This window comes from Opisthocomus hoazin, chromosome 4, assembly GCF_030867145.1.
Source record: "Opisthocomus hoazin isolate bOpiHoa1 chromosome 4, bOpiHoa1.hap1, whole genome shotgun sequence".
Taxonomy (NCBI): Eukaryota; Metazoa; Chordata; class Aves; order Opisthocomiformes; family Opisthocomidae; genus Opisthocomus; species Opisthocomus hoazin.
This window is the reverse complement of record NC_134417.1, coordinates 68,453,954-68,479,529: the sequence shown is the minus strand read 5'-3', so window position 1 is coordinate 68,479,529 and position 25,576 is coordinate 68,453,954. Positions and strand designations below refer to the sequence as shown.

The 25,576-nt window shown below is 44.6% G+C and overlaps 2 protein-coding genes across 8 annotated transcripts in view; one reads left to right on the top strand and one right to left on the bottom strand.

Moving 5' to 3' along the window:
- AKAP9 (A-kinase anchoring protein 9) overlaps nt 1–12,806 on the top strand; it is a 119,995-nt gene extending 107,189 nt beyond the window's left edge. For 5 of the 7 annotated variants that reach the window (XM_075419359.1, XM_075419358.1, XM_075419357.1 and 2 more), the window contains 10 exons: nt 903–1,571; nt 3,287–3,495; nt 4,372–4,480; nt 5,363–5,548; nt 6,843–7,043; nt 7,441–7,673; nt 8,679–8,764; nt 9,547–9,667; nt 10,880–11,019; nt 11,698–12,806. In XM_075419359.1, the coding sequence (XP_075275474.1) occupies nt 903–1,571; nt 3,287–3,495; nt 4,372–4,480; nt 5,363–5,548; nt 6,843–7,043; nt 7,441–7,673; nt 8,679–8,764; nt 9,547–9,667; nt 10,880–11,019; nt 11,698–11,741 (1,998 nt within the window). In that variant the 3' untranslated portion in view covers nt 11,742–12,806. The other 2 variants (XM_075419360.1, XM_075419361.1) reach the window with 2 other exon arrangements.
- A 667-nt stretch (nt 12,807–13,473) lies between these two features.
- CYP51A1 (cytochrome P450 family 51 subfamily A member 1) lies at nt 13,474–25,332 on the bottom strand. The gene is made up of 10 exons (XM_075419362.1): nt 25,135–25,332; nt 24,361–24,459; nt 23,189–23,365; nt 18,548–18,674; nt 17,247–17,421; nt 16,819–16,938; nt 16,183–16,378; nt 15,496–15,591; nt 14,390–14,558; nt 13,474–13,735 (listed from the first exon to the last, which is right to left on the bottom strand). Exons 1-10 carry the CDS (start codon nt 25,285–25,287, stop codon nt 13,557–13,559), a joined length of 1,491 nt encoding a protein of 496 aa, XP_075275477.1. The 5' UTR covers nt 25,288–25,332; the 3' UTR covers nt 13,474–13,556.
- Nucleotides 25,333–25,576: the final 244 nt, after the last annotated feature.

Here is a 25,576-nt window from a genome sequence, read left to right as displayed (position 1 = left end):
CTTCTCTGGGCAACCTGTTCCAGTGCCTCACCACCCTCACAGTAAAAAATTTCTTTAAAACATTTCATCTCAGCTTATATTTTTGTAAAATGTGTGCTCCATATTTTGTCTGCAACAGCAGTATTATATCATCTAGAGCTGAAGAAAGATGTATAGAAGCTATGTGGCAAAGAAAGAAAAAGACCTGGTGCAAATTCCATTTAAATCAATAGGAATTTTACAACTGTGCTTGTCAGGGCCAAGACGAAAAGATTCTACTTTATATAATAGCCGTCAGATATTCAAGGGGACAGGACACTGCTAACATGGCAACACCTAGCCCCCACCACAACCTACGTCATAAAAGATAGTACTACAGAATGTTATTTAAGGAGTTGTATTGTTTGTCTCCATTTTAAAGGTCAGCAGTTTTACCCCATGAAAACCAAACTAGGGACTTGACCTTAGGAGAAAATGCATTAGTAGCTTCCTTGGTACCTCTGCAGTATCTGATACAGTGAGGGAGAGAGCAGGTATCCTAGTAGAAGTATTAAGACAAAAAAGCAATTACTTTATCAGCATAGTTTTATTTACATCTTGAAATCTTAACTTGCAAAATCACTTTCACTTTTTAGAAAGTAAAAAGCAGCTTCAGAACTAGGGCTGTTTGTATCTCATTAAAAAGTATGTGTTACAAATATTCTTCTTTTATGAGATTATCTGATTTTAGAATAGACACCTGTAATATATTTTTAGTATCAGGTGTAACTGCAGCATTCAGAGTATTGTCACATTAATTGTGAATAGCAAAACCTGTTACAAGCAATGTGTATAGAGGTAGTATATTTCCAATGTGCAGAAGATAATGGAAAGTATATACAAATGGCTTTAATAAATTATTTTCTTCTGTTTTCTTGTGGAAGGATTTAAAATTTTCGCTTGAAGATGAAAAACAAAAGAACTTACAGTTAACTAAACTTTTGGAGCAAGAGAAACAGCTGTCAGCTGATCTACAACAAAAAATAGAATCCCAAGAAGCACTCAGTTCTGCCCAGCTGTCACGTGAACAAGGCCGTAATTCTGAGTTGCAGGTGCTTCTTGAATCAGAGAAGGTTCGAGCTCTCGAAATAAGCAGTGCCCTAGAAAGGGAAAAAGAGCTGTGTGCTCAGCTTCAAAGTGCTGAAGATAAGGGGCAAGCTGGAACACCTAATCTGTCTGAGGAATTACTTAGAGAGCTACAGAAACAAATTGATGAAAAGCATGACCGTGTAGTGGAGTTAGTAAGTGAGATGGAGAAGTATAAACTGGAAGCCGTGCAACTGAGACAGCAAATGGAAAAAGAGAGGCAGATCCAGACGAAAGCATTACAAGCAGAACAGGATGCGAACATAATAGCACAGAAGAAACTCCACGAGCTGGAGTCCAAAGTAGAAGACCTTCAGTGGCAACTTGGAGAAAAGAAGCAAGAAGTTCATACATTAGGGAATGAAACAAAGAAGTTGCAGGAAATAATCCAAGAACTACAGAAAAAAGAGCAGGAAAACGAAGGAAGGAAGGAAGCCCAAAGGACACCAAGCCGCAATCCAAATGAGGTATAGTAGGACTGAGGGCAATGTGTAATACTGAACTGTACAATTTAGCTTTTAATTCTTTTGTTCAATTAGCATTGGGTGTCACTGTGCCTTTACTCAATCTATAAAATAGCCTGCAGATTACAAAATATGAGCACCAGAGAAAGGGAAAGCATTCCACTTTTGCTACCTAGAACTATTCACACACATCCTCTGAGAATGAAGCTGTAGAGGTGTGTAAGGAGGAGCGTGAGCAGGAGAAATGCATCTGAATGTGTACACACACTTTGTGTCTCAGTGTGGGAAAATATTCCCTGCACCCGGTTGCAGGAATGAGCTATTCCTACTCAGGAATGCTCCAGGCCAGTGCTCTTAATCTTTAGTTCGTAAACCACGAGTGATCTTTGAAACATTTAACAGTGATCTCCCAATAACTTCAATAATTAAATGAGTAAGTAATCAAACAAGAATATGCATGAATATGTACATGTTACCACACAAAACAGAAGGAAGAAATCAAGGTAATTTAGCCTAATTTTTAGACGAGTGAAAGTTGGAACCACTTTTGTCTGTAAATTTTCTCTCTCATAAAAGGTTTGGAAAGTTTTGAGATTAGTTTTAAGTTACTTTTAAAACTCTTTAGAAACTTCCCTGTAAGAGGTAAGTGTTGCTGGGTGAGTGATTTGTGGATAGTCCCAGAGAGGGTTGACAGGAGACTTGCCTTTTTGCTGACCGTGTTGTTGCCCATCCTGCCATCATCCCATGCTTTTTGGCAGCTGGCTGTCTGTGGAGCCAGGAAGGAAATTTTTTCTCTTCATTTAACTTGGCTGCTGGTTTTAATCTTCTGAAGCATTGGAAACTACCCCCAGCTGGAGGCAGGATGTTGAGCGTATTGATAACTGTGATAGCATCAGTCTTCCTGCCGCGCTCAGCTTGTGCACCTTGCTCTTCTGCTCTTCTGTGGGTAACTGTCAGCACTGTGGTCAACAAGGAGTCGTCCCTTGGGTCAGGTTGGCAGTGGCTGTTGGAGCTTTTTCCCCTCCTGGGCAGCAGATGGTATGATCTGCTTTCCAGGATCTACCTGGAATTTCAAATAGTGAATCTCCTGCTGCTTCCCATGACATTTCCAACACCCTGCTTTTTTTCATTGGTACCACACTGTGGTCAGGTATCCGAAGGCACAGCTGTGGACTCAGGTTTTCTTGGGAGGGCTAGCAGTTCTTCCACGGCTGCTGTCAGGTTAGTGAGGGTGAGGAGCACATGCTCGGGGGATTGCTTCACTTATGGCAGCATCAGTGGTAGGGCTGCCTGTGACCAGGGACTGGGGACTGACTTCCATGACCGTGGCGGGCTTTTCCAGTCCTGTTCCTCTGACTGTGAATTGGTCACCGAAACACTTGGGCACGGTTGTCCAGGTTCCATGCACAGCTGGTGAAGGAGCTGCTGCCAGAAGAAACAGAAAGGCTGGGTGGGGGTGGCTTCCTGCTGGTGGAGTTTGTTGGATGGATTCACACTGTAGCTGTATGATATCTAGATCTTAGTTAGGGGAGGCATCACACTAACTTACCATTCATAAATAATAGCTTAGTGGTGTACTGCAACAGTAGTGTAGTCACACTGTACTCCTTTCTGTCAGAATTGTTTATATTTTTTAGTTTCTGGGTATGTTTCAGAATCCAATGTTTCCATTTTAAAGCATGCATTATATGCATACAAATATACATATTTATATACAGACTACCTGGGACACACCCAAAGAGAGAACAAGAAATTGGGTTCTCCAGCAAAAAATGGAAGGAGCTGAGACAAATGAATCAACCTACCCCACGCTGACGGGAGGAGGAGGAGATCTCTCTGCTGCTACTGAAATTCTAGAAAATGTCAGACAAAAGCTGCAAAATGCATCTCCAAAGCTGAAGCAGTTGGCTCGGAAAGCTGCCAGCAGGTTGGACCAGTCCTCAGCTACTTGGTTTTGTTAATAGCAACCAGCAAGCTCATATATTGGGTTTTAATCATAATTCACAGACTGCAGGCCTAACTGATATCGGGATTGTTCTAGTTTTATAGCACATGCTGTTACCTGAGATATGCTGATGTAAGACAGGATCACAGAGTATCAAGCACTGCTCTAAATCTTCCATGTTTAACATGGTCCTTTGTAAGTTACAGCAAAACCATCTTTTTTTCTCTGAAAAGTGGTAAGGTTTATTTGGGTACGGTATGGGTAGATCATTTTAAAACAATTTAGTAAATAAATAATTCACTGTATAAGGGGATGAATATAGGGATTATTGCTATGGATCATCCCCCTTGTTCCCCCAGAAAAAAGTAATATTTTATGATCAGGTGAAACTGATCTTGATTCTTATGTTCTCAGGTTACTCTCTTAAGAAAAAAAAAAAAATAGTGTGGTACCAGGTCCATGAGAAGTTTGAATGTGTTTTGATTTTGCTGTGATGGTGACTTAATGTAAAACATTTATTCTAAAACATTTGGGCAAAGCGGAATGCGTTATATCTTGAACCCTAAGATTTTGCTCACACAGATTTGACAAATTTGTGGGAAGCAGAACCACATTTTCAAATGTGCTTCACATAGAGCATCCTTTTCTCAAAATTAGTGGAAACTGTTCTATGCAAATTCTTTATAAAATCGAGCCAATTTAATTTGGAGTCACTGAGCAGTCTTGAAAATGTTGCCACGTCCCCATGCTGAAGTGATTTGCTGAAGTCCCGGTGCGTGTGGGTCGATGGAAAGGCCCATCAGTCTGCCTCGTGGTGTCAGACCAGACCTGCTGCTGAAACTCTCACTTCTGTTTCAGATTGCAGTTTGAAACAGCAGATGATCAAGACTTCATTGCAATACAGAATGCTATTGAGGAAGTTATTTCGGAGCTGCAAAAACTGCCTAGATTGTCCTACCTGGAAGAGGTGAGAGAGCGATGTCGTAACTTTGGTGGGAGCATTTGGGTGATGAGATGGGAACAGAAACCAGCGAGGAGTTGTTAAATCTATACTTACCCAGTACAGGTCTCTACTTTATAGAGGAAAATCTGCTCCAGTGAGTGTGTTCATTTGGAGTTGGTGAAGTATAGAAACCCGTTTTCCTTTTATTTTTTTAAGTTTTAATTACCTTAAAAGTGACTTTTCAACTTTCAAATTAGAACTTTTCCAGTTTGATTATACATTTTTGAGTCTCATGGCTCTTTCTTTAAGAAAAGGTATTTTCCTTTCAGCAGTATTTCTGTAACTGAGGAAACTTTGCTCAGTACTTTCCAATACTAAAATCAACATTTAATACTTACTATATTGTGTTGATACAACACATTTGCTTAATCTGCCCTGTATTTACCAAAGGAAAGGCAGTCAAAGATGGAGTAGTGTGCACCTGTGTAAAAAATGAAATGAGGTAATCTGTTACAAAGAATTCAGCAGTATTTGGTTTTAACTGAGCATGGCTAGGTCCTTACCTGCATTTTAAGTAAGTGTTTTCAGCATGACTTGAAAAAAGCTTTGAGGCTTTTCTTTCCCTCTAAGTTAGACAAATCTAAACATAGTAGAAAAGTTTTGCAAATCATGGTAGCTGGTACAATGGAGCTTGCATGAAAATATTCTGCTGTGATATACAGGATAAGCATAGGAGAGAAAGTCACATTCATCTGTAGCTTACATGTATACTGATGTTTTCTTTATATAAGTCATTACAAAGTTATTGTCATTATCTGCAAAAGGTTTTCACTGTAAGCCAGTTATTTTCAAGTTGGCAGCTTAGATCTAAATCAAGTTGTGTTTGGTTTTCTTTCTTCCTCCTAGCTGAAGCTAGTGCTACCACCAGGGACTCCATCTAGCTCATTGACTGAGAGGCTGCTGAGACAAAACGCTGAGCTGACGGGCTTTGTCAGCAGACTGAGTGAAGAAAAGAACAATTTGAGGAATGCTGTTGTGAAACTGGAGGAAGAACTGAGAAGATACCAGCACAGACAACCTTCTGGAGACTACGTATGTCTTTAGTGGTGCTGATAGAATCATAGAATGGTTTGGGTTGGAGGGGACCTTCATCTGGTTCCAACCCCCCTGCCATGGGCAGGGACACCTTCCGCTAGACCAGGTTGCTCAAAGCCCCATCCAGCCTGGCCTTGAACACTTCCAGGGAGGGGGCATCCACAGCTTCTCTAGGCAACCTGTTCCAGTGCCTCACCACCCTCACAGTGAAAAATTTCTTCCTTATATCTAATCTAAATCTACCCTCTTTTAGTTTAAAGACATTATCCCTTGTCCTATCACTACATGCCCTTGTAAAAAGACCCTCTCCAGCTTTCTTGTAGGCCCCCTTCAGGTACTGAAAGGCCACAATAAGGTCTCCCTGGAGCCTTCTCCAGCCTGAAAAACTCCAACTTTGTCAGCCTTTCCTCATAGGAGAGGTGCTCTAGCCCTCGGATCGTCTTTGTGGCCCTCCTCTGGCCCTGCTCCAACAGGTCCATGTCCTTCTTGTGCTGAGGGCTCCAGAGCTGGACGCAGGACTCCAGGTGGGGTCTCATCAGAGCGGAGCAGAGGGGCAGAATCCCCTCCCTCGACCTGCTGGCCACGCTTCTTTGGATGCAGCCAAGTATACGGTTGACCTGCTGGGCTGAGATGCCATGTCATGTTGAGCTTCTTGTCAGCCAACACCCCCAAGTCCTTCTCCTCAGGGCTGCTCTCAATTCATTCTCCACTCTGCCTGTATTTGTGCTTGGGATTTCCCTGACCCATCTGCAGTATTTAGAGGCATAAAAGCATTGTTCTTTGTCCTAGTCACCTAAGCGGGAGAGATGGAGCTGTCTATCTTCCTTGGCTTCCCTCTGCAAAGTAAATGGTTGTGAGTTACTGGTGTCCTGTGGTCAACATATCTCGACTCACGCTGTTTATTGTAGACTTTGTGATTTTACCCAGCTGCTTTTTGTTAACTTCTCTTTATTTTAAGTTCCATGTGCTGCTCTTTTTGATCTGTATCTCATCACCGTGATGAGTAGCAAATAGATCCAGATAGCTTCAAGGTCATGAAGCTAGTATGATCCAATGAGGGGGATTATTTTTTTTTTTTTTCTTTTGAGAAGCTGTATTTTTCAAGGATGTTGATCAGGATCCTAAACTCGCTGCTTCTGAGGTGCTAGGATGCAGGGGTGGCCTCAAATCCATTCAGTGGGTAGTTTTTCTCTCAGTAATTTTATGAGCTCTCCACCAAACCAAAGATTAGAATGGCACAGCTCAGGCTTTTCACATGGTGTGCTTCAAATTCAGTTTCTTTCCTCTTCAGTATTCTAGATATTCATCGGATATTGGAGTTAATATCGATACCCTTGTTGCCTCTGAGAAGGAAATTTGGAACAGAGAAAAGCTGTCACTACAGAAATCTCTGACGCAAGCTGATGCGGAGCTCTCCAAGCTGAGAGCAGAGCTCAGGAGCGAAGCTTTCCTCAGAGAGCTGGGATCGGATTCTGAAAACGCTGTTTTAAGGGTAGGAGGACTTTGTTTGCATACTAACTACAGCTGCTTTTTTCATTTTGATTTGGGCCTATTTTTTGTGGTGTTCACTTTGCTTATTCTAGGTAAACAGATAGTAATTAAGTTTTAAAATTCTCACGTTCAGATATGTGACTCTCAGTTTTTCTCCCCAAGAATGATGTGCAAGCACCTGCCTTGACCTTTTGTGTGTGCTCTGCTTCTTGCTGCTCAGGTGATCCTCCAGTTACGAAGCCACATTCAACAAGTGTGAGCAGTAGTGCAGTCTTCTCCATGACAGCAAGAAATGAATAGTCACAGAAATGCTGTCACAGTAGTGATGTCAAAAGTCTTAGAATGGTGATCGTTCTTGGAGCTTATTGTCCCCCTTCCTTTTTTTTTTCTTGTTGTAGAGAATTTATGGCAAATACCTACGAGCAGAGAGCTTTCGGAAAGCTCTTATATATCAGAAAAAATATTTGCTGCTGTTACTAGGCGGATTCCAGGAGTGTGAAGAAGCCACGCTGGCCCTCATTGCACGAATGGGTGGACAGCCTTCCTACACAGACCTTGAAATCATCACGCATCATTCAAAGGGTTTTACAAAATTCCGCTCTGCCGTCAGAGTGTCTATCGCAATTTCAAGGTAAGCTGGAGGAGGTTAGATTTCGAACAGATAGGACTGTGCAGTTTAATACATATTTGTCTAGCTCTCTAGTGGAATCTAGAACTTCTAATGTCCCACCCTGTTTAAATTATACATTTCTGGTAGTCATAAATATGGTCGATACTGTGTAGGGTGACCAGTTGAGCAGAGCATAGGTTAAATCTGTAACAGGAGTAAGCAGTAGTTAATTGTAGTTGAAAACGGCTCTGTATTTGATAATCAATCAAAGATAGACTGTATTGGATAAAGTCATAATATTAGAAAAAAACCTATAGTAATTCTAGGGTATGCACTTATTTACAAGGGTATTTTCTGCCATTTAATTTCCTTTAAAGGTTAAATTCTTACATGTAAGTATAATACAGATTTATGAACTGATTTTATCCATCTGGGTAGTCCTTTGAATTCACAAGACTTTAGGTCTCAGGCTGAGGAGGAATAGGAGTAGATGAGGAAGAACAAATGAAGACTATTACTGCATGGTACTGCCGTGTGGCTAGCAAACCTTCTTCACAAAGGTTTGAACCCCCACACTCTTCCACGTGCCTTTGGTCTGAGCCTGGTGTGTAGTATGAATTTAAGGAACTATTCATATACCTGTTGTAAGTGAGGCTTTTACTCACAGTGCTCTGCGGTTACAATTTTGGGGATGCAGCAGGGCTAAAAGTACATTTAGTATGATTTTAAAATGCTGATGTCCTGGTGCTTAGGTGCTCGAGCCATTGGGTCCACGTGGACTTATGCAGCACCCCTGGAATCACAGGGGTTGCAGAGGTGAAGCTGAAGGCAGATTTGGACAGAAGAAGTTTTTCTTAGGGTTGTGTACAAGGATGTTTCCTACTTGTTCTGCAGGTTTTAGATGCCCATCCATTAATTTTGCTTGATGTTCAAGAAATTCTTATGCCTTCTAGAATACAACAAGCAGATGATTTTTAGCAGACTATTTAACTTCTCCTGAAGCTTTTTTTTGAATTTGAAATGCAGAATGAAGTTCCTGGTTCGTCGATGGCACAGAGTTACAGGTTCTGGTATACTGAGTGTCAACAGGGATGTCTTTAGCCATAACACAGGTAAATCGTAGTCCAGTAATGACTGGAAAAGGGTACTCGCAAGTCACACTGCTGCTTAATGGAGTTGAATTTTAATTTGCATTTTCCTCATGTGGAATGAATGGGATGCTGTTCCCACTTCCTTTTGCTGTGATGGCTTGGATTAACCTATTGCTCGTGTTTCTGAGAGTTTCCATGCTCAGCACAGACCCAAATCTATTGGCTTTCTCTTCAGTCTTGTTTAAAAAAATACGGCAACTTTCCCTGTGGAGTGTGGCTGCAAAAACAATCGTAGCTGTAGCATTGGGTTCCTCTTATGAGATGTGCCCGCCCAGCTCTGGGAGGGGATGCTGAGGGCAGGGCGGGCAGAGGAACCGTAGCAGCTGCTGGACCCCGCAGTGGGGACGGGGCCTGTGGACCAGCCCTCCCTGGCTTTTCCTCAGAACAAGAGCCTGTCGTTCTCTTGTTAGAGCTTGAAGTGTGGGAAAGCTGGTTTTCTGTTTGATTTTTGGTAGGAGCAAACAGAAGAATCAGGAGAATCGGAGCTTTTTTATGAATTCCTGGCCACCTAGGTCTGCACTAAAACCCTGCCCTGCTCGGTCTGTGGGATTTTTCTCGTTAACACCAGTGAGGCCAGGATGTCACCTCTGGTGTTCTCTGAAGCAGTCTGAAAGTGGTCCATGTTTGTTAAACACCATTTTTGGAATATGCAAACAGAAAATTTGCATGTGAGATCCCAGGAAAGTGCCAAAAATGTTACTTAGAAAACTTAGTTTTCAAGACATTACTTTTTGTATTTCTAGGTAATGAATTACGGCCCGATTCATTCTCTGGTGGCATGGATCTTTATGGAGACCAAAGGCATTCCTATAGATCCAGGTCAGACGTGGAGTCTCCTCGATCTCCTGTAAACTTTCAACATAAGTACGTTTTATTTTAGATCATTATTCTCTGTCAGAACACTGTTTAACTAAATGAATGCATCAGTGCTTACTGCTAAGGTTTGTCATCTTTGCCGTAAGATTTTTTTACGTTTTTTTGCAAGGATACATAACAAATTCCACCTCAGGCCTTCACTGTGCCTTTACTCACCGCTTGATCAAGGCCAAAGCTTGCAGACTTCTGCTGTCTGATTTGTGTCGTACCCTTGGAACTGGTGGTAGATCCTCTGGTTGGAGCTATGTCTACCTGTCTCTGCGGAGTCTCGGCTTTGCGACCGAGCAAACCACCAGTGCCAGTCCACCTTCCTGGTCAGCAGGAGAGCGTGGCGTGCGGAGGGGCTGCCTCAGGGGCCCGCAGCCAGAGGAAGGGAAAAGCAGGGCCTCTGGCTGCGGCTGGGGAGGGTCGTCTGGTCACTGTGGGGTGGGAGGAATTGCCACAGCCTCGTGGCCAGAGCATGGGTGGAAGCTGCTTGGTAGCTCCACTGCTTGTCGTTGGTTAAACCCTTCTGGCTGGCTGTACTAAGCTGTGATGCCAGAGGTGTCAGTGAAGCAGACGCCAGCAAAATGAGGTATTTTTTGTCAAAGGCGATGTTTTTATGAGCACCATCAGCCTTTGATGAGTTTACATGGAGTTGTGAGCTCGGATCTTTACTGAATTTCAGATTCTAGCCATTTTGATTCTTCATTTGTATACAAACCACCTCAACATTTGTAATCTTAGTTTGTGGCAACCGTAAGTTCACATGGTAAAATCTTGGATCTATTTTAGCCACTTTTGACTTTTACTTATAGGGAGTGATGGAGAGAGACAGAACCCTGTAGAGATGGCTGTGTACTTCTTCACAGAAGCTTCTTAATAGCAAAGCAAAGGTGAATCTACCCTGGCTTCTGCTGCAGCCTCAGCAGGAGTTTGCTGGTCAGTCTTTGGCCCAGAGAAATGCAGCAACAGATCAGGTGCAGCAGAAAGAAAAGGCAGCTGGGAGCAGTGCTTTCTCTGGGGGACGTGGTGCGATGGCCGGGACCATAAATGGCAGGGAGGTTGAACGGGCGTGACGTGCTGGCGACCACAAGGGTAAGGTGAGGGGCAGGCAGGCGGCGAGGTACCCCTGCTTGCAGGGTTTTGCATCGTCTGCTGACACTTCTGGTGTGTTTGGAGTTTTGCTTTTGGAAAACACCTGTGTTCTTCTGCCCCCAGGTTCCACGGCATGCCTGCAGATTTAAACCCAGTCTCCTTCGCCTGTCCTCAGCTGCAGAACTATGACCCCGAAAGAGCTCTGACAGATTACATCAGTCGGCTGGAGGCTCTGCAAAGGCGGCTGGGCAGCGTGCAGTCAGGTGAGGGCGAGGGCTCGGGCAGCCCCACGGGGCCCCTGGGTAGCACCAGGCGTGGTTCCAGGTCAGATGGTGGCTGCCCCCTCTCTGAGATACGCAGCAACCAGCTTCCATTTCAGGCATCTCCAGCCTGAACCAAGAGGCTGTTCTGAGCTTGTAGCAAAAAGCTCCTTAAAAAGAAAATTACTAAATTCTGTGAAGGGAGACACACAAAGTATGCTTTAATTATAGGTTTGGGGTTTGTTGGTAACACTCTAACTTTCCCTGATCTCTACTGAGTGCAGCAAGGATTCAGTTGGCATCTTAGGAAGGTTTTAAGCTAGATGGAGAAAAATGTATCCAAAAGACTGAGGGGTGAGAGCACCAGGGGAATTTCTTCTCCTACCACTTTGACGACTGAAGTTACAGCCTCTTTGTCGCATAGATGATGGTAATTTTTGTGCTGTAAAATGAATACATCAAGAAGATTGTCAGGTCGATGGGACGTAATTTATCAAGCTTGATTTTTGCAGTTACCGTGTTGAAGTCTTACTTCAGCATACAATCCATCATTTTGGGAAGTTTTGTTCTTAAAAAATTTGACGTGAAATCTTTCATGCTTGTCCATGTAAATACCAAGCCGCTGGTGACTCATCTACTTACTCCAAGTAATCTTGGTGAAAATCTTTCTCCTTCTTACAGGTTCGACTTCATACACTCAATTGCACGCTGGTATGAGAAGATAATGAGACCCTGTCAGCATCTCCCGCACTGGCCGTGCTGTTAACAGATTGCCTTCCGCGTACCCGTGCTCCCTCCGTGCTGCTGTGCACCGCGCGTGCTGTGGGACCAACGCGAGGACAGCCGTATGCTTGGACACAGCTCTACCCGGGCGCACTCCTGCAGACTGGGATGTATGTACATAGGCGCTTTGTGTTCATGGAAGAAAAAAAATCCAACCCCCGGAATCACCCCACTGTTAAATTACATGTATATTTGTGGAATGCTAATTTAAATGATTAACTTATGAAGCGTGTATTTATCAAAAGGGTGCGAAGATGAAACTTGTGTATTCATGAAATTGAGCTCCATTCAGCAACTTTACTTGCACTTTTTCTGGCAAGGCTACTGAAGTTCCACGACTCTCGTAATATTTGCTACTGGCAGTGCAGACAGAATATCACTTGTAGAGACCTATTTTTGTAATGGTAGAAGTTTCGAATTTTATGGGTATTTTGTCAAAGTACTGAAATAAAGATGACTTCATGCTTTTAACTGCGTTCAAGAACTGCTCCCTTACTCACACTGCACTCCTGCTGCTTGTGGCAGCTGCAGCTTTACTCTTCACGGATTCCAAAGCGCTGCTACTACCAAGAGGAGAGGCGAGGCACAAGACCCCGGTCAAGTCCTGCGGGGCTGGAAGGGCCGATACTGCGCTCTCTCAGTGGCTGAGACTGAGACAAAGGCAAGGCTTTGTAACAGTTACACCTGAGCCTGGAACAGGAGGGCTGGGGCAAAGCCCCTGCTACAGCGAGCACTGATGAGGAGGGGGCAGCTCCTTGTGTGACCGACTTTCTACTTACGAGAAAGTTCATTACAAATTGACAAAAGCTTTTCAGAATTGATAGAGTTGAGCACAGAAAACTTCTGCAAGAGGTTTGTTTATAAATTTAATTCCAAGTACCTGTGAGCCAGAGCTCCTTACCATTTATCATCACCACTCTTCAACCAAACCCCATTTCACAACCCTGCACGAGTTGGTACAGAGGGGGACAACATTCAGCTACTTAATTTGATACAGAAACGTTATTTACAAAATTAATGTTGTTTGTATCATCATGTTGTTACTTTCACACATCAGGCTTTCAGAGATCACTCATTTCAGGAATTTTTAGAGAATTATTTGTTGCTTTCTGAACCTGCACACTTTACAACTGCTTGAAGTCAGACATTTAAATCGTTTATTCTCCGAAATTACTTCTCTGTGGACATTCTGCAGTCTGCCTGCTACTCAGCAGTACAGCAACATTTGTTCCGTCAGCACGTGGGCACTTCCACAAACCAGCCAAGACCGCACCTGGTTTGCCTGGAACAGAATCACACGGACCAGAAGCTGGGCACCGCCACGTTCCCCCTCGGCGCCTGTTCCCCGGCAGATTTACTGTAATCAGAGATGGGGGTAAGGTGGGCAGTCTCACCCTGTAGCATCTGGCGAGAAGTAATCTTCAGTTATTTTTCAAAAGCAAAGAGTTCCCTTTACAGAAACAACTTCTTCACCTTAAAGAGCTGGCCCGCACCTTAGAAGTGTTACACCCATAGAAAAGACGCTTGTTATTTTCAAAATGCAATGAGAAATTTGTGGAATGAGAAATGACATACAGCGGCGTTAATTCAGCCGTGCGGACGAACATACAAAATGGATGCAAAGACTCTGCACGGGGCAGAGTATTGTTGCTTTCCTAACAGTAGATGCAACAGTTTCCATTTGTCACTCATTTTGTCACAATTTTATTCAAAAGTCTGTTAGTTTACACAAATAAGGACAGTTTTAGCTCCAGAATTCACAGTGACCTCCTCTTATATCTGATAACGGGGTTATTGGGGGTGTGTATCATTGTTGTGTAATTTATAGTCGGAAAGTAGTCATTGACGAGATCAAATTCATACAAACGAAGCAAAGTAGACCAAATAGTCTTAATCTGAACATAAGCAAAGTTCTCTCCAATGCAGCGATGACGGCCTAGAAGGAAAGCCATAAAAGGCAGTTAGAATATTTAGCTGCTTGTCAAAGGCGATGTAATAAGTTGAAAAATGTTACACAGACAGCAATTGCTTCTCTCCTTTCTGAACAAGGCGAGGCTCTGAGGCTGCACGTACACCAGCATGAACGCCAGCGGAGTCTCGTCTGTACAAGCTGTTGCTGCGTGAACCAGACCAAGTGATCTGAATGAGACTGCGGTGTTCTGTCCTCAGCAGAAAGCGTTCATTTACCTATCGCCCAAGAAGCATTTGCAACCCTGAGAAGAGACATCGCCTGTAACTGCGTTGTGGTGATACTGGCAAACTGGTTTGGCAGTTAGAACTCCACACAGATTCTTGCTCTGCCTGAAGCTGACTCTATTGCCAGGTTTTTACCTCACCTTGAAAAGACTTTAGTTCAAATACCACACGTGCTAACCTAAAGATTTGTTTGGATGGCTGCTCCGAGTGACATACAGCTGCTGCTGCTGCAAAACTACTGACTTCGTTCTGTAATGGCACCCTCACAGCAGGACAGCTTCCAGGCCACGACAGAAGGCCCAAACGCGTCCTCAGGCAGCGCAGCGTGGGGAGGTGCTGCACGAGCCCCCTCAGCGCACCGTCCCGCAGGAAGGCGCTGCCTTTTCTTACTCACCCGCGCCAAATGGGACGTACGCAAACTTCTCTCCGGCTGCCGGGTTATCTTGGAGATACCGGTCAGGCTGGAAGTCCAGGGCATTCTTCCAGGAGTCCCTCAGTCTGTGGTTAACGGTGGGAGAGACACACACCTGATGGCCGGGGGGAATACTGTACCCAGCAACAGTCTACAAGAGAAGAGACAAGACCCCACAAATCACAAAATTTCTCCCTTTTTCTTCTTGAAGTGTTAGCTAAAGTGCTGTTATCGTGAGGCTTGAATTTCAGAAGAGATATTGGCTAAGCCCATTTGAAATTAATGCAGCCTAATACCTTCTTGGTTTGCTTTTACAGGGCACAATGTTCAAGCAGTTGCAGGAACCTTTCAGCTGCTTTAATGAGGCTGGCAATTCTCCAGAAAAAGTTTTTAAAACAATGAAACAGCTTAAAATTTACTGAAAGCATTTGTCATGGGAGGGACATTTGTTCAAAAAAGTATTTGATTTATTTGACTTTCTATCTTATTTGTACAAACAGCAAGGTTTTTCTCAGATTTACCCAGCTTGTATGTATTAAGTGCATGCCAGATTTTTCTAAGGTAACTTATTAAAAATACTTGGCGAACAAAAAGCATCTTTAAATGGTAACACCAAACTAAGAACTCGGGTGAGACTGATAGCTGAAAGAAAGGGGCGGTTTGGCCGAGTAAGACTGCACGTGGTTGTTACTACGTCCCCTCGGAGCCCTCCACTCTCCAGGCTGAACGGACCCCATCCCCTCAGCCTCTCCTCACAGGACGAGCGCTGCAACCCCCTACCACACTGGTGGCCCTCTGCTTGCTTCCCTTCATCAATACCTTGATTGCCGGGGGTCGCAGGGGTCCAACACTCGACACCGGTAATTCCGGATGAAGGGAACAGCTACCAAGTTCAAGGTATTAACTGCTTTCCTCAGTCGCCACCAGCCACACGCCCACACATACAACCCGGATGCCATCAGCTTTCACCCTGCCAGCAAACGCTGCTCGCTCGTGATCTGCCTTCTGCCAGGTGGGACAGCCCCACGGGGCCTTCCCAGCCCCGCTCCCCCCAGTGAAGTTGGCGCCAACAACTGCACTGTGCTCACCTGGGGTGTTCTGGCCATTCTCATCATGGTCATTATAGGTGGTCTAAGCCTTAAAGTTTCCTTTAGACAGCGATCCAGCAAACTGAGGTCCTTGATCTGAAAATAGAGAGGAAATGAGACATCAAAATATAGCCAAGTTTGTTCAATACAAACAAAATGGTATTTTATACCATTTAAAAAAACTTAAAATCAGAGTAATCAGCTCATATTTACACGTACTTCATTAGCTACCCTGGTAATTTTTTTTTTTCCATTTGACTCAATTAAGAATAAAATAACTCCAACCATGCAATCAAATACAACTAGTTTCTTACTAATCGGTCTCACGAGTGTATTTTCTGATGCCTAATTAAAGAACAAGGTCACACTGCATCCCGTTCCTCAGTGGGAATATGAGGATCTTTCTCCTCCGCAGAACTACCACTTCTTAAATAGAAATTGTAGGCACTGTAATTTCCTTAATCAACACTGATTAAATAAACAGCAGCAAGCTGAAAATTTACTTGCAGAGGGGGAGATGGAGGAGATACACTGGCAAACAGTGTTACCACAGGGCGACTGTGCTGGATGATGATTCTAACACAAAGCGCATGATTAAGTTTCATATTTTTTGTGGGTTTTTTTTTTTTTAAAAAAAAGCATGTAAGATGATACAAATATCCAGGCAGAACAATGTAACATACAAACCTGGTCGTAAGTCAGTGGCGGCAAGTCATCGCCGCAGACGGCTTTCTGCTCGGCGTAGCACTGTTCCTGTATGGCCTTGTCCCTGGCTATGAAGAAGCCAAGCCAGGCGCTGGTGGTGGAGGAGGTGTGCTGCCCCGCCAGCAGCAGCCCGATAAGCATTCCGGCAATTTCCTCATCCGTCAGTGGGCGGCCATCCCTAGGTTGAAGAGTGTTTTGTTAGAGCTTCACTTGAGCAGGTTTCCAGTTACAGTAGTATTTACAAACTCTTCTAATGTGCTGCTTTCTCCTCTTTCGCTGCCTGTTCCACGTGGAGCAGCTAAAGATCTAGGGACGGGGCAAGGGGAGGGCAGAGGGCTAGAGACTCTCTGGGACCCTTAAAGAAAATCATTACCAAACAGTCAGCAGAGAGACAGGGAGCAACCTCACCACCACTGACGAGAATCTCAGAAGCCTAAAAAAGCATTTACAATGAAAGCGTTTAAACTGTTTTTAAGAATACAGCTGGGACCAATTGCTGGTGACAAAACCAATTCAGAACATGAGAGAGTATTTCTTAATTTTCAGTAGTTTTAACTGAAGAGCTCAAAGCTAAAGTGAAACATCTGTAAATAACGAGTCTTCAAACCCTCAGCTTACTTGTATGAAGCATCGAGTAGAGTTTGGAGCATGTCATCCTCCTTCTCCTCAGACTGCCGACGTTTCTGGATAACCTTGTAGAAAATATTCTTTATTTCTCTGTGCGCTCGATCTCGACGCCTGCAATTCAAAACACTTCTGTTAGGAACTTTACACAAAGTAACACATCAAATGCTTGTGAATTTCTCTGGAGATATTCAAGACCCGCCTGGACAAGGTCCTGTGCAGCCTGCTTTAGGTGACCCTGCTTCGGCAGGGGGGTTGGACTAGATGACCCACAGAGGTCCCTTCCAACCCTGAACATTCTGTGATTCTGTGAGCACTTTGGGACGTACAGAATAGCTTATGAACAAAAAATGGGGTGGCAGAGAACCAACAATGAGGTTTAGATAAAACACTGAAGCTGCTTCATCTGTTACTTGCGGTACCTGAAGCTCGGCAGAGGCAGCCAACCCGGCAGAAGCCAGGCAGCATGAGTGAAGCCCCCGTCCAGGTCGGCGTAAAGCTGAGCCACCTTCTCATTCAGCAAGCCTCTGATCTCCTTCCCGTGTAAGCAATGGCTCGCTGTCAAAATGATGAGTTCTGAAAGGGCTTCAAACAGGTCTGACGAGAGATTTGAAAAATGTTACTGACCATGTGTTTCAGTCGAGAAACTGTGTTATGCAGGTTATTCCTTATTTTTACTTTGGAGAAAAAAGAAGTAACTGGACACAGATTAGTAATTTTAAATAGAGTTTTAGATTGTTTTACTAGGAGAACGCAGCATCTTAATTTCTGTGTGTCTATCAGGTCTCTCTTGAAACAACTTTTTAATTAGACCGCTGATTTCAACAAATTTTTCAGAGGTATTTCTTTCTAGAGATTTTTCTAGGAGAGCTAGTAATCCTTCCAAAGTAAGCCATGCAGCACAAGCTCAATCCTTAATAAATATAAAAGAAGTCATATAAAAACTTAACCTTGAAATCCACATCCATGGGAAACCAGTTAGTTTTGCTGCTCATTGAATTAATAACAATATTTATATATGATAATATATAATTTTATATTTATATATTATTAACTACATTACATATAAATTATATACTTAGAAAATAAATCACAAGTAAATATTAAAATGTGGAAGTATTATATAAATATTGCATGTTTAACTATAAATACATATGCTTAACTAAATACTGTTTCTGACACTATTACGCCACCGTGGGCTTACAGCATGGGCTACGTCTGGCCGGATGGTTGGGAAAGACAGGTGGGAAATAAAACAAGATTTCCACTTTGATCACTAAGCTAACTGTACCAGCGAGGACGCAGTTCTTCAGCGCAGAAGATCCCTGAGCTAGGATCTGTGACATAGGCTCTGGGAAGTCAGAGCAGCATCCTCTCCTCGGGACTCAGCAGCAGTTACGCTGAGCTGACTCTTACCGTGCACAACGAGCACGATTCGGCCAGGCCCCAGGCTCGCTCTCTGTCAGCTGACTAAGAAAGCACAAGTAAGGCAGTCCTTCACTCCTGTCAGTGATCTGCTGAGCAGCTTTATTCTCCAATAGCCTTACATTTGATTAAACAAAATCTGTATTTTGCACATTTCTTCTGATCTTCAGTAGTTTTACCTATGTCATTTTTAATGTCTTTAATATTGCAGTGAATCATTTACAAAAACATACTGCATTGGCCTTAATTGCTTTCCAGAAAATCCGAGTATCAGATCAGAAAATCTGATCTTGCTTACTTTTTTCTCCGCTCTCTCCCCATGCTTTGAAATAATCCTTTGTTTCTTCTTCAATGACAGGTACATGCTGTTTAAATTGGGCAATATTTAGCCCAGTTTTGAGCATTTTCTTCTGTTCCAAAAATACCTAGAGGAACCAAGACAGAAAAAGCAATCAGTACAAGGATCATCATACTAATGTAATTAATAACTTATTGTCATTTGTACTATAACAACATATAGAAGTAAAAAGAAAGTATTATTAGGATTGCAGGGTACAAGAGATACTAAAATTTAAACCATAGATAATATTCCGTTTTTCAGAATATTTAAGCAAAAGTCTAGTAACATCTGAGTAAAATATTAGTTCAAGGCAGCCACAATTCTCTCTTTTACAGTACCGAAAGAAAAAACAATTTAAATACCTTTGTTAAACTTTATCCCTGAAGCTACAACAAGCGTTCAAGACTGAAACATGGAATGCACTTTAGATACGTGATCACAAACGTAATCAGACCTGTCCTAGCAAAGTCTGGACTCAGTCCATGCTCCTTGTTCTGTGGCCTCCTTGCTTTCTCTCCCCCTCAGCATCTGTCTTCTCTCACGTCTGCTCTGGAGATGCACCTTTCTTTCACAAGGCTCTCTCGTCTCACAGCCCAGGAAGCAAACTGCTTCCTAGGAACATGGTCCTAGCTTCACGTCCTCACCCCTTCCTCTTTTTCTTTGTATAGACTCATAGCCAGCAAACCTACTGGTAAAAAGCCTATTATTAAATGCGAAGCCTTTGACAGATTGATAGGACATCTACTCAGGATATTAAATTAATTTTAAGCCCTAATTATGAATTAGGGCACCTGCCCTACGGATCTGCACTAAACCATGTGCAACACACCAAAAATTGTCTTCCTGCCAAGGGCTCCAGACATGCTATAAAGTTATTCAGAAAACAAAAGGCATAAGAAGAAGGTTACTTCCTAGAAACTGCTGTTTTCAGAAGGCAGTGGGTGCTCCAGCAGTCTGTCAGAGGGCACGTGTGCCACAGAGCAGACAAGCACATTTTCCCTGGCAACACACTAGACCATCTCCAGCTTGAGGGAGATGGGAATGGCACGCAGGAGCCAGCACATCCCCTGCCATTTCAGCTCCTCTCAATGCAAAACTATCTGCGAGAGGCTTGGAGGGAGGAGACAAAGAGTGAATATGAGCTCATACATAGACTATGCATACTAACAAACAATTACCACAATTACTGGTCAATAAGTAACTTCTTCCTTTTACACAGTAAGGGGCAATTCTTCCAAATGCATGACTGAAAGTCACTGTCAGACTGAAGAGACAGAGACTCAGAAGCTTGAGAAGAGAGAAGGGGGCCTGAAAACAAAGTTCTGGATGATCCATCAATGGCAGAATGCCAGTGAAAGTTTGGGTGGCTCGCTAAATGCCTTCCCAGTAGATGCTATGGATGTCATGTATCTGGACAGCTGTAAGGCCTTTGACACGGCCCCCCGCAACATCCTTCTCTCTAAATTGGGGAGATACGGATTTGATGGGTGGACTGTTTGGTGGATGAGGAATTGGTTGGATGGTCGCATCCAGAGGATGGTGGTCAACAGCTCGATGTCCAGATGGAGACCGGTGACGAGTGATGTCCTTCAGGAGTCCGTACTGGGACCAGTACTGTTTAACATCTTCACTAGTGACAGACAGCAGGATCGAGTGCACCCTCAGCAAGTCTGCAGATGACACCAAGCTGGGTGGTGCAGCTGACACGCCAAAAGGATGGGATGCCATCCAGAGGGACCTGGACAAGCTCGAGAAGTGGAACGATGTGAACCTCATGAGGTTCAACAAGGCCAAGTGCAAGGTCCTGCACCTGGGTCAGGGCAACCCCCAATATCAATACAGGCTGGGGGATGAAGGGATTGAGGGCAGCCCTGCCAAGAAGGACTTGGGGTTACTGGTGGATGAAAAGCTGGACATGAGCCACCAATGTGCGCTCGCAGCCCAGAAGGCCAACCATATCCTGGGCTGCATCAACAGAAGCGTGGCCAGCAAGTTGAGGGAGGGGATTCTGCCCCTCTGCTCTGCTCTGGTGAGACCCCACCCTGGAGTCCTGTGTCCAGCTCTGGAGCCCTCAGCACAAGACAGACGTGGAGCTGTTGGAGCGGGTCCAGAGGAGGGCCACAAAGATGGTCAGACGGCTGGAGCACCTCTGCTATGAGGAAAGACTGAGAGAGTTGGGGTTGTTGATCCCGGAGAACAGAAGGTTCTGGGGAGACCTTACTGCAGCCTTTCAGTACTTAAAGGGGGCTTAGAAGAAGCCTTAGACTGGACATAAGGACAAAATTTTTTACAGTGAGGGTGGTGCAACACTGGCACAGGTTGCCCAGAGATGTAGTGGAGGCCCCATCCCTAGAAACATTCAAGGCCAGGATGGACGGGGCTCTGAGCAACCTGATCCAGTTGAAGATGTCCCTGCTCACTGCAGGGGGGTTGGGCTAGACGGCCTCTAAAGGTCCCTTCCAACCCAAAGCGTTCTATGATTCTATGTCTGAAATGAAATTGTGGTGGTAGCACTATGCAAGAAAACAGCTCACCCCTAGCAGAATGCGTTCTGGCCCCAACTGGACATGCAACCTCACTGGCTTCATTCATGGAAACACACGAGAGATAATCAGTATATGTCAATAGCAAAGTCCCTGCATCTCCTAGCTGTGCAAAAAAGTAGCCCAGGCAATTTTCAGAGGAACCTGAATCTGCAGAGATAAAAAGTCCTTCTAGTATCACAGACACCCAAGGCTTACTGAGTAGTATGAAAATATTAATCTCTTGACCAAAGCAGAACTCAAACACACTCCAGGGAAAAAAAATAGGGTAACTCTAGAAAAAGACCTTATTTCAGAAAAAAAGTAGTATACGGTGGACAAATGAGGTAGGCCTTAATCATCCCTATATGCCTGAATAACATAGTTATAAGAAATGCCCGCTTCCAAGGAGCTTACAGAAAGTTCTACAAAACTCCTGAAGGATGAGATTAGATCCCATCAAAGGACTAGCTCTTGAATGAAGACAGACGTTCAAGTCCATCCATGAACTGTAGAGTGTGAAAGCAGAAGGCAAAACAGCTGTCACAAGTGGATGAACTTTCACAGAATTAAGAGACAAACCAGCACCTTTCATTTTAAAGCAGACATCCCATGACAGACAGAATCCAAAGAACAAGCACAACACAGCAAAAATCTGGCCAGCTCAGCAGTCTATGATGTCCAATTCGTAGACACTTTTCTGAAATTAGTATATACCAGAGAAGACCATGAAAGATGTCTTGCAGAGAATCATGCACCCTCTACATTCTAGCAGCTCCAAAAGGGATCCCAACTCCATGTCTGACTTTTTGAGGAAGACCTCTGACTGCTGGAACTGGTAGAAACAAGTCTGTCTTAGAATGGCCCCACTTGGGGAAGACATCTCCTAGGACACAAGAAACCATCTCCTACTTGTGACCCAGGCTGCAGTCCTGCTGATTTCATTCACAAAGGGATGAGAGGAGCTACACAAATCTGTCTAGTGCAAAAAAACTCACCACCCAAACAACCAAACGATCCTCTCCCCCCGGACTTTGTGACACTGTCCACCCACAATTTAACACTTCCTGACAAAGCGGGAGACAACCAAGTTCTCCTTCACTTATTTACAAAGTGGCAAGCTGTCAGTAGTCAGTTGTGTATGAGATCCCCACAAGAATGGGGTAAGAACAACATACGTACTTTGTCGATCACTGCAAAACGCCAGTGTGGAGGAAAAGAGACTAGTGATTACTGCCCCTAAGCCACATAATTAAGAGGACCACAATCACAGCAAGTACCTTTGGCAGGGGAGAATGAAGAGGCATGCTAAGAAGGAAGAGGCTTGATGGCCACAGTAACTATTACTGGTCAAATGACAGGCATGTATGCAAGCAAAATGAAGCCAAAACTGAAAATCCAAAAATAAAGTATGTCACAATGCTGCTTCTGCCACCAGACTACTCTGCTGTACAACCGGCGGCCAGAGTCAACATGCGCTGAATACAGAGTCCCAGGGGAGCAAGTCTGTCCACCGAAAAGTTGGAGCCTGTCACACCAGACAACAGGCACAAGCGAGAAAGCGGCCAACGCTTAGCTCGAAGCAAAGCCACATGACACAGCCACTGTGCTTCCAGACCCACACAGACTGTAAACATATACAGACTGATTTTTGTGGTGCAAATTGTCAAATTAATACTCCTGTATCTAGATTTGGCATGGCATAAATGAAAAATTACCACTCTTAAAGCATTCTCGGCAGGAAGATCTGAAATTGCTTGTAGGGGAAAAGTGAACTGAAGTGAGTGGCATACTATAAAGGAAGGAAAAAGAGAACTCACTTAGTAGTTTTTTCTGTATGGAGGGATTAGATGGTTTCAAGAAAGAAAAGCAGCATCCAAACTGACAAATGGCCAGGTGGTAAATAAAGCAACCTAAGCATGTTCAGTCTTCATTATCCAACTGAGACAACTTACCAACTGCAATATGCCAGAATTGATTACGACCACACAACCCCATCACACAGAGCCAAGATCTCAGGGCTGCCTCCTCAGAATTCAAGTCATGCTACTTTTCTACTCATATTTAAAATACATACCACATTAGGGACATCATAAGCAACTCCCTTGCCAAAAACTGGTGTAGTTAACCGAGAGTACACATCCTCTGCATTCAAATCTTCATTTTTACTATTGAAGAGGAGAGCAGCAGCATCACTACCCAGCAAGTACGTGAATGTCTTGCCAACCATAGTGAAACTGAACACAGGTCCATACTGAGAGAGAGAAAAAAAACAAACCAATTTATTTTAAGTAAGAACACAAATCATTAAATCAGGATCTCTTTATGTACAGGCTTCCACAAACCACTTACTCTCCTAAAAAGCATCTAGAGATTTTAGAAAGATATAAATATTATAAACCACATTTAAATTGTGTTCTCAATATACTTACAAGTGATATCTAACGTTATAACGAACACACATGATCTTGTGCATTTTAAAACCATTTAGTTTAAAAATGTAAATAAAAGATCAATTACATCATAAAAACAAGCAGCGAGATTACAGCACATACAGCCTCCAGAAATCTACAAACACTGTCTCAAAAAATTCTGAATTTGGAGTTATGCACCGGTAATTAAGAGCAAGTAAGACTTTAAAGGTTATCTCCAGCAGATCTTCACATACTAAAGTTGGCTTTCTTTAAAATAACCAAGCTAAGACTCAAGCTTATATTTTAGACAATGTGAAATGGAGCATCAAATCTTATTTCATGGGAATTAAGGCTCTACTGCCTTAGTCCTTTTCTTCTGGGCTGTTACAGTATAAAACCTACTGAGGTTTTACACACCAGCCCTTTCAACATTGGAGAGGGCCTTAAAATCCATCAAGCTGCTTACAGCGGTGGTCAGCTAAATTCCAGCCAGGTCGCGGATTATTAAAGACTGAGATTAAAAACTCCCAATTAAGGCAAGAAGTAACATCATGAAAATGGCTTTTTAATAAACTTGTGATGCAGCTATGAGCATTACCCAAATACACATTTCTTTTAAATATGAATTACAACAGGTATTTCAGAAAACATCATTTCTCTAACAGCAATGTACATAAAGAGATCTGAAAAAACAGAGCCTACTGTGCACGCTCCATTCCATATTCGAGGTGGTAAATGAGAATGAACTCATTTTAAACAGGCTCCAGACAGAGAACTTCACAGATACGCAAAGGTATTTTCGCATACGCTCAGCCAGTCATGTGGGAGAACACACCTTGTCATAAGCACTTTCCAAAAACTCAATGGGACTTTTTCCGAATGCAATTGCATGTCCAAGGAAAGGGATGCTTGATGAAATATAAGGTGGGTATTTCTGATGAAGAAAGAGAAAAATAAATATTGAATTTTTTTCAGAGAGTAATAGATCATGTCCATTTACCTACAAACTAAACACAGAAGAGGCTTTAGACGTGTTTTGTTTAAACTTTTTTTGTGAAAAGACCAACTTTGGACAACTATTTTTTTAAATAGAATAATAATACCGAGCCCCATTTCAAAGCAGCAGGAGTTAAAATTAAATGAATACGACTAAGATTCTTGGGAATCTGCCTCTAAACACAAAGGCCAAAGCCGCTGCAGCTGGAACGCCGGCGGTCAGCGGCAGAGCAGCGCTGACATTTGTGGAACAGTCCCCCACAGCACCAACCTCAGCATCGCAACGGGCTTCACACGTACCCGCAGGCCTTCGTTTCCGCCGCGTCGACGAACCAGCGCCGGGCGCGGCCCCGCCGCCGCAGACCCAGCGCGGCCCAGCAGCCGGGCGCGGGGACGCCCGCAGCAGCAGGAAGGCTCCTCGCCCCCCGGAACCCGCACCCTCGGGTTATACCGCCCGCCTCCCTGCGCTCCCCGCAACCGGCTGCCCAGCGCAGCTCGCCCGCCCGCTGCGGGGAGTCCGCCCCGCTGCCCCGCGCTCGCCCCGCGGCCGGCACCCCTCCGCGGGCCCCGGCCCACCGCCTCCCCGAGGCGCCGCCCGCCCCCCAGCGCCTACCCGCTGGCCGGCCCCGAGGCGGCGCCGGTAACCCAGCTGGCACAGGTAGCCGAGGCTCAGCGCGAAGGCGGAGGCGGCCAGCAGCAGGGAGAGGGGGCTGCCCACGGCCGCCCGCTCCAGCAGGGACCCGCCGACCTCCAGCAGGCCCCGCATCCCCTCAGCGCCCGCCGCGACGCCCGCGCCCGCGAGCCAGCCGCCGCCGCGCGCCGCTGGGCGGGGCCGCCGGCCGCCTCGCCCCTCCGCCCTGGGCTGATCTCTGCCCATGTGACGATTTCTGGCGCCTGAGCCAACCGGCGGCCGCGCGACACGGGGTGACAGCGTCTGCCGGGCGGCGCGGCGCGCCATTGGACGGGCGGAGGGCGGGGCGCCGGGCCGGGGGCGGTGGTTGGCGGCCGGGGGGCGCCGCGCGCGGAGGGGCGGGGCGGCGGCCGTAGGGTACCGG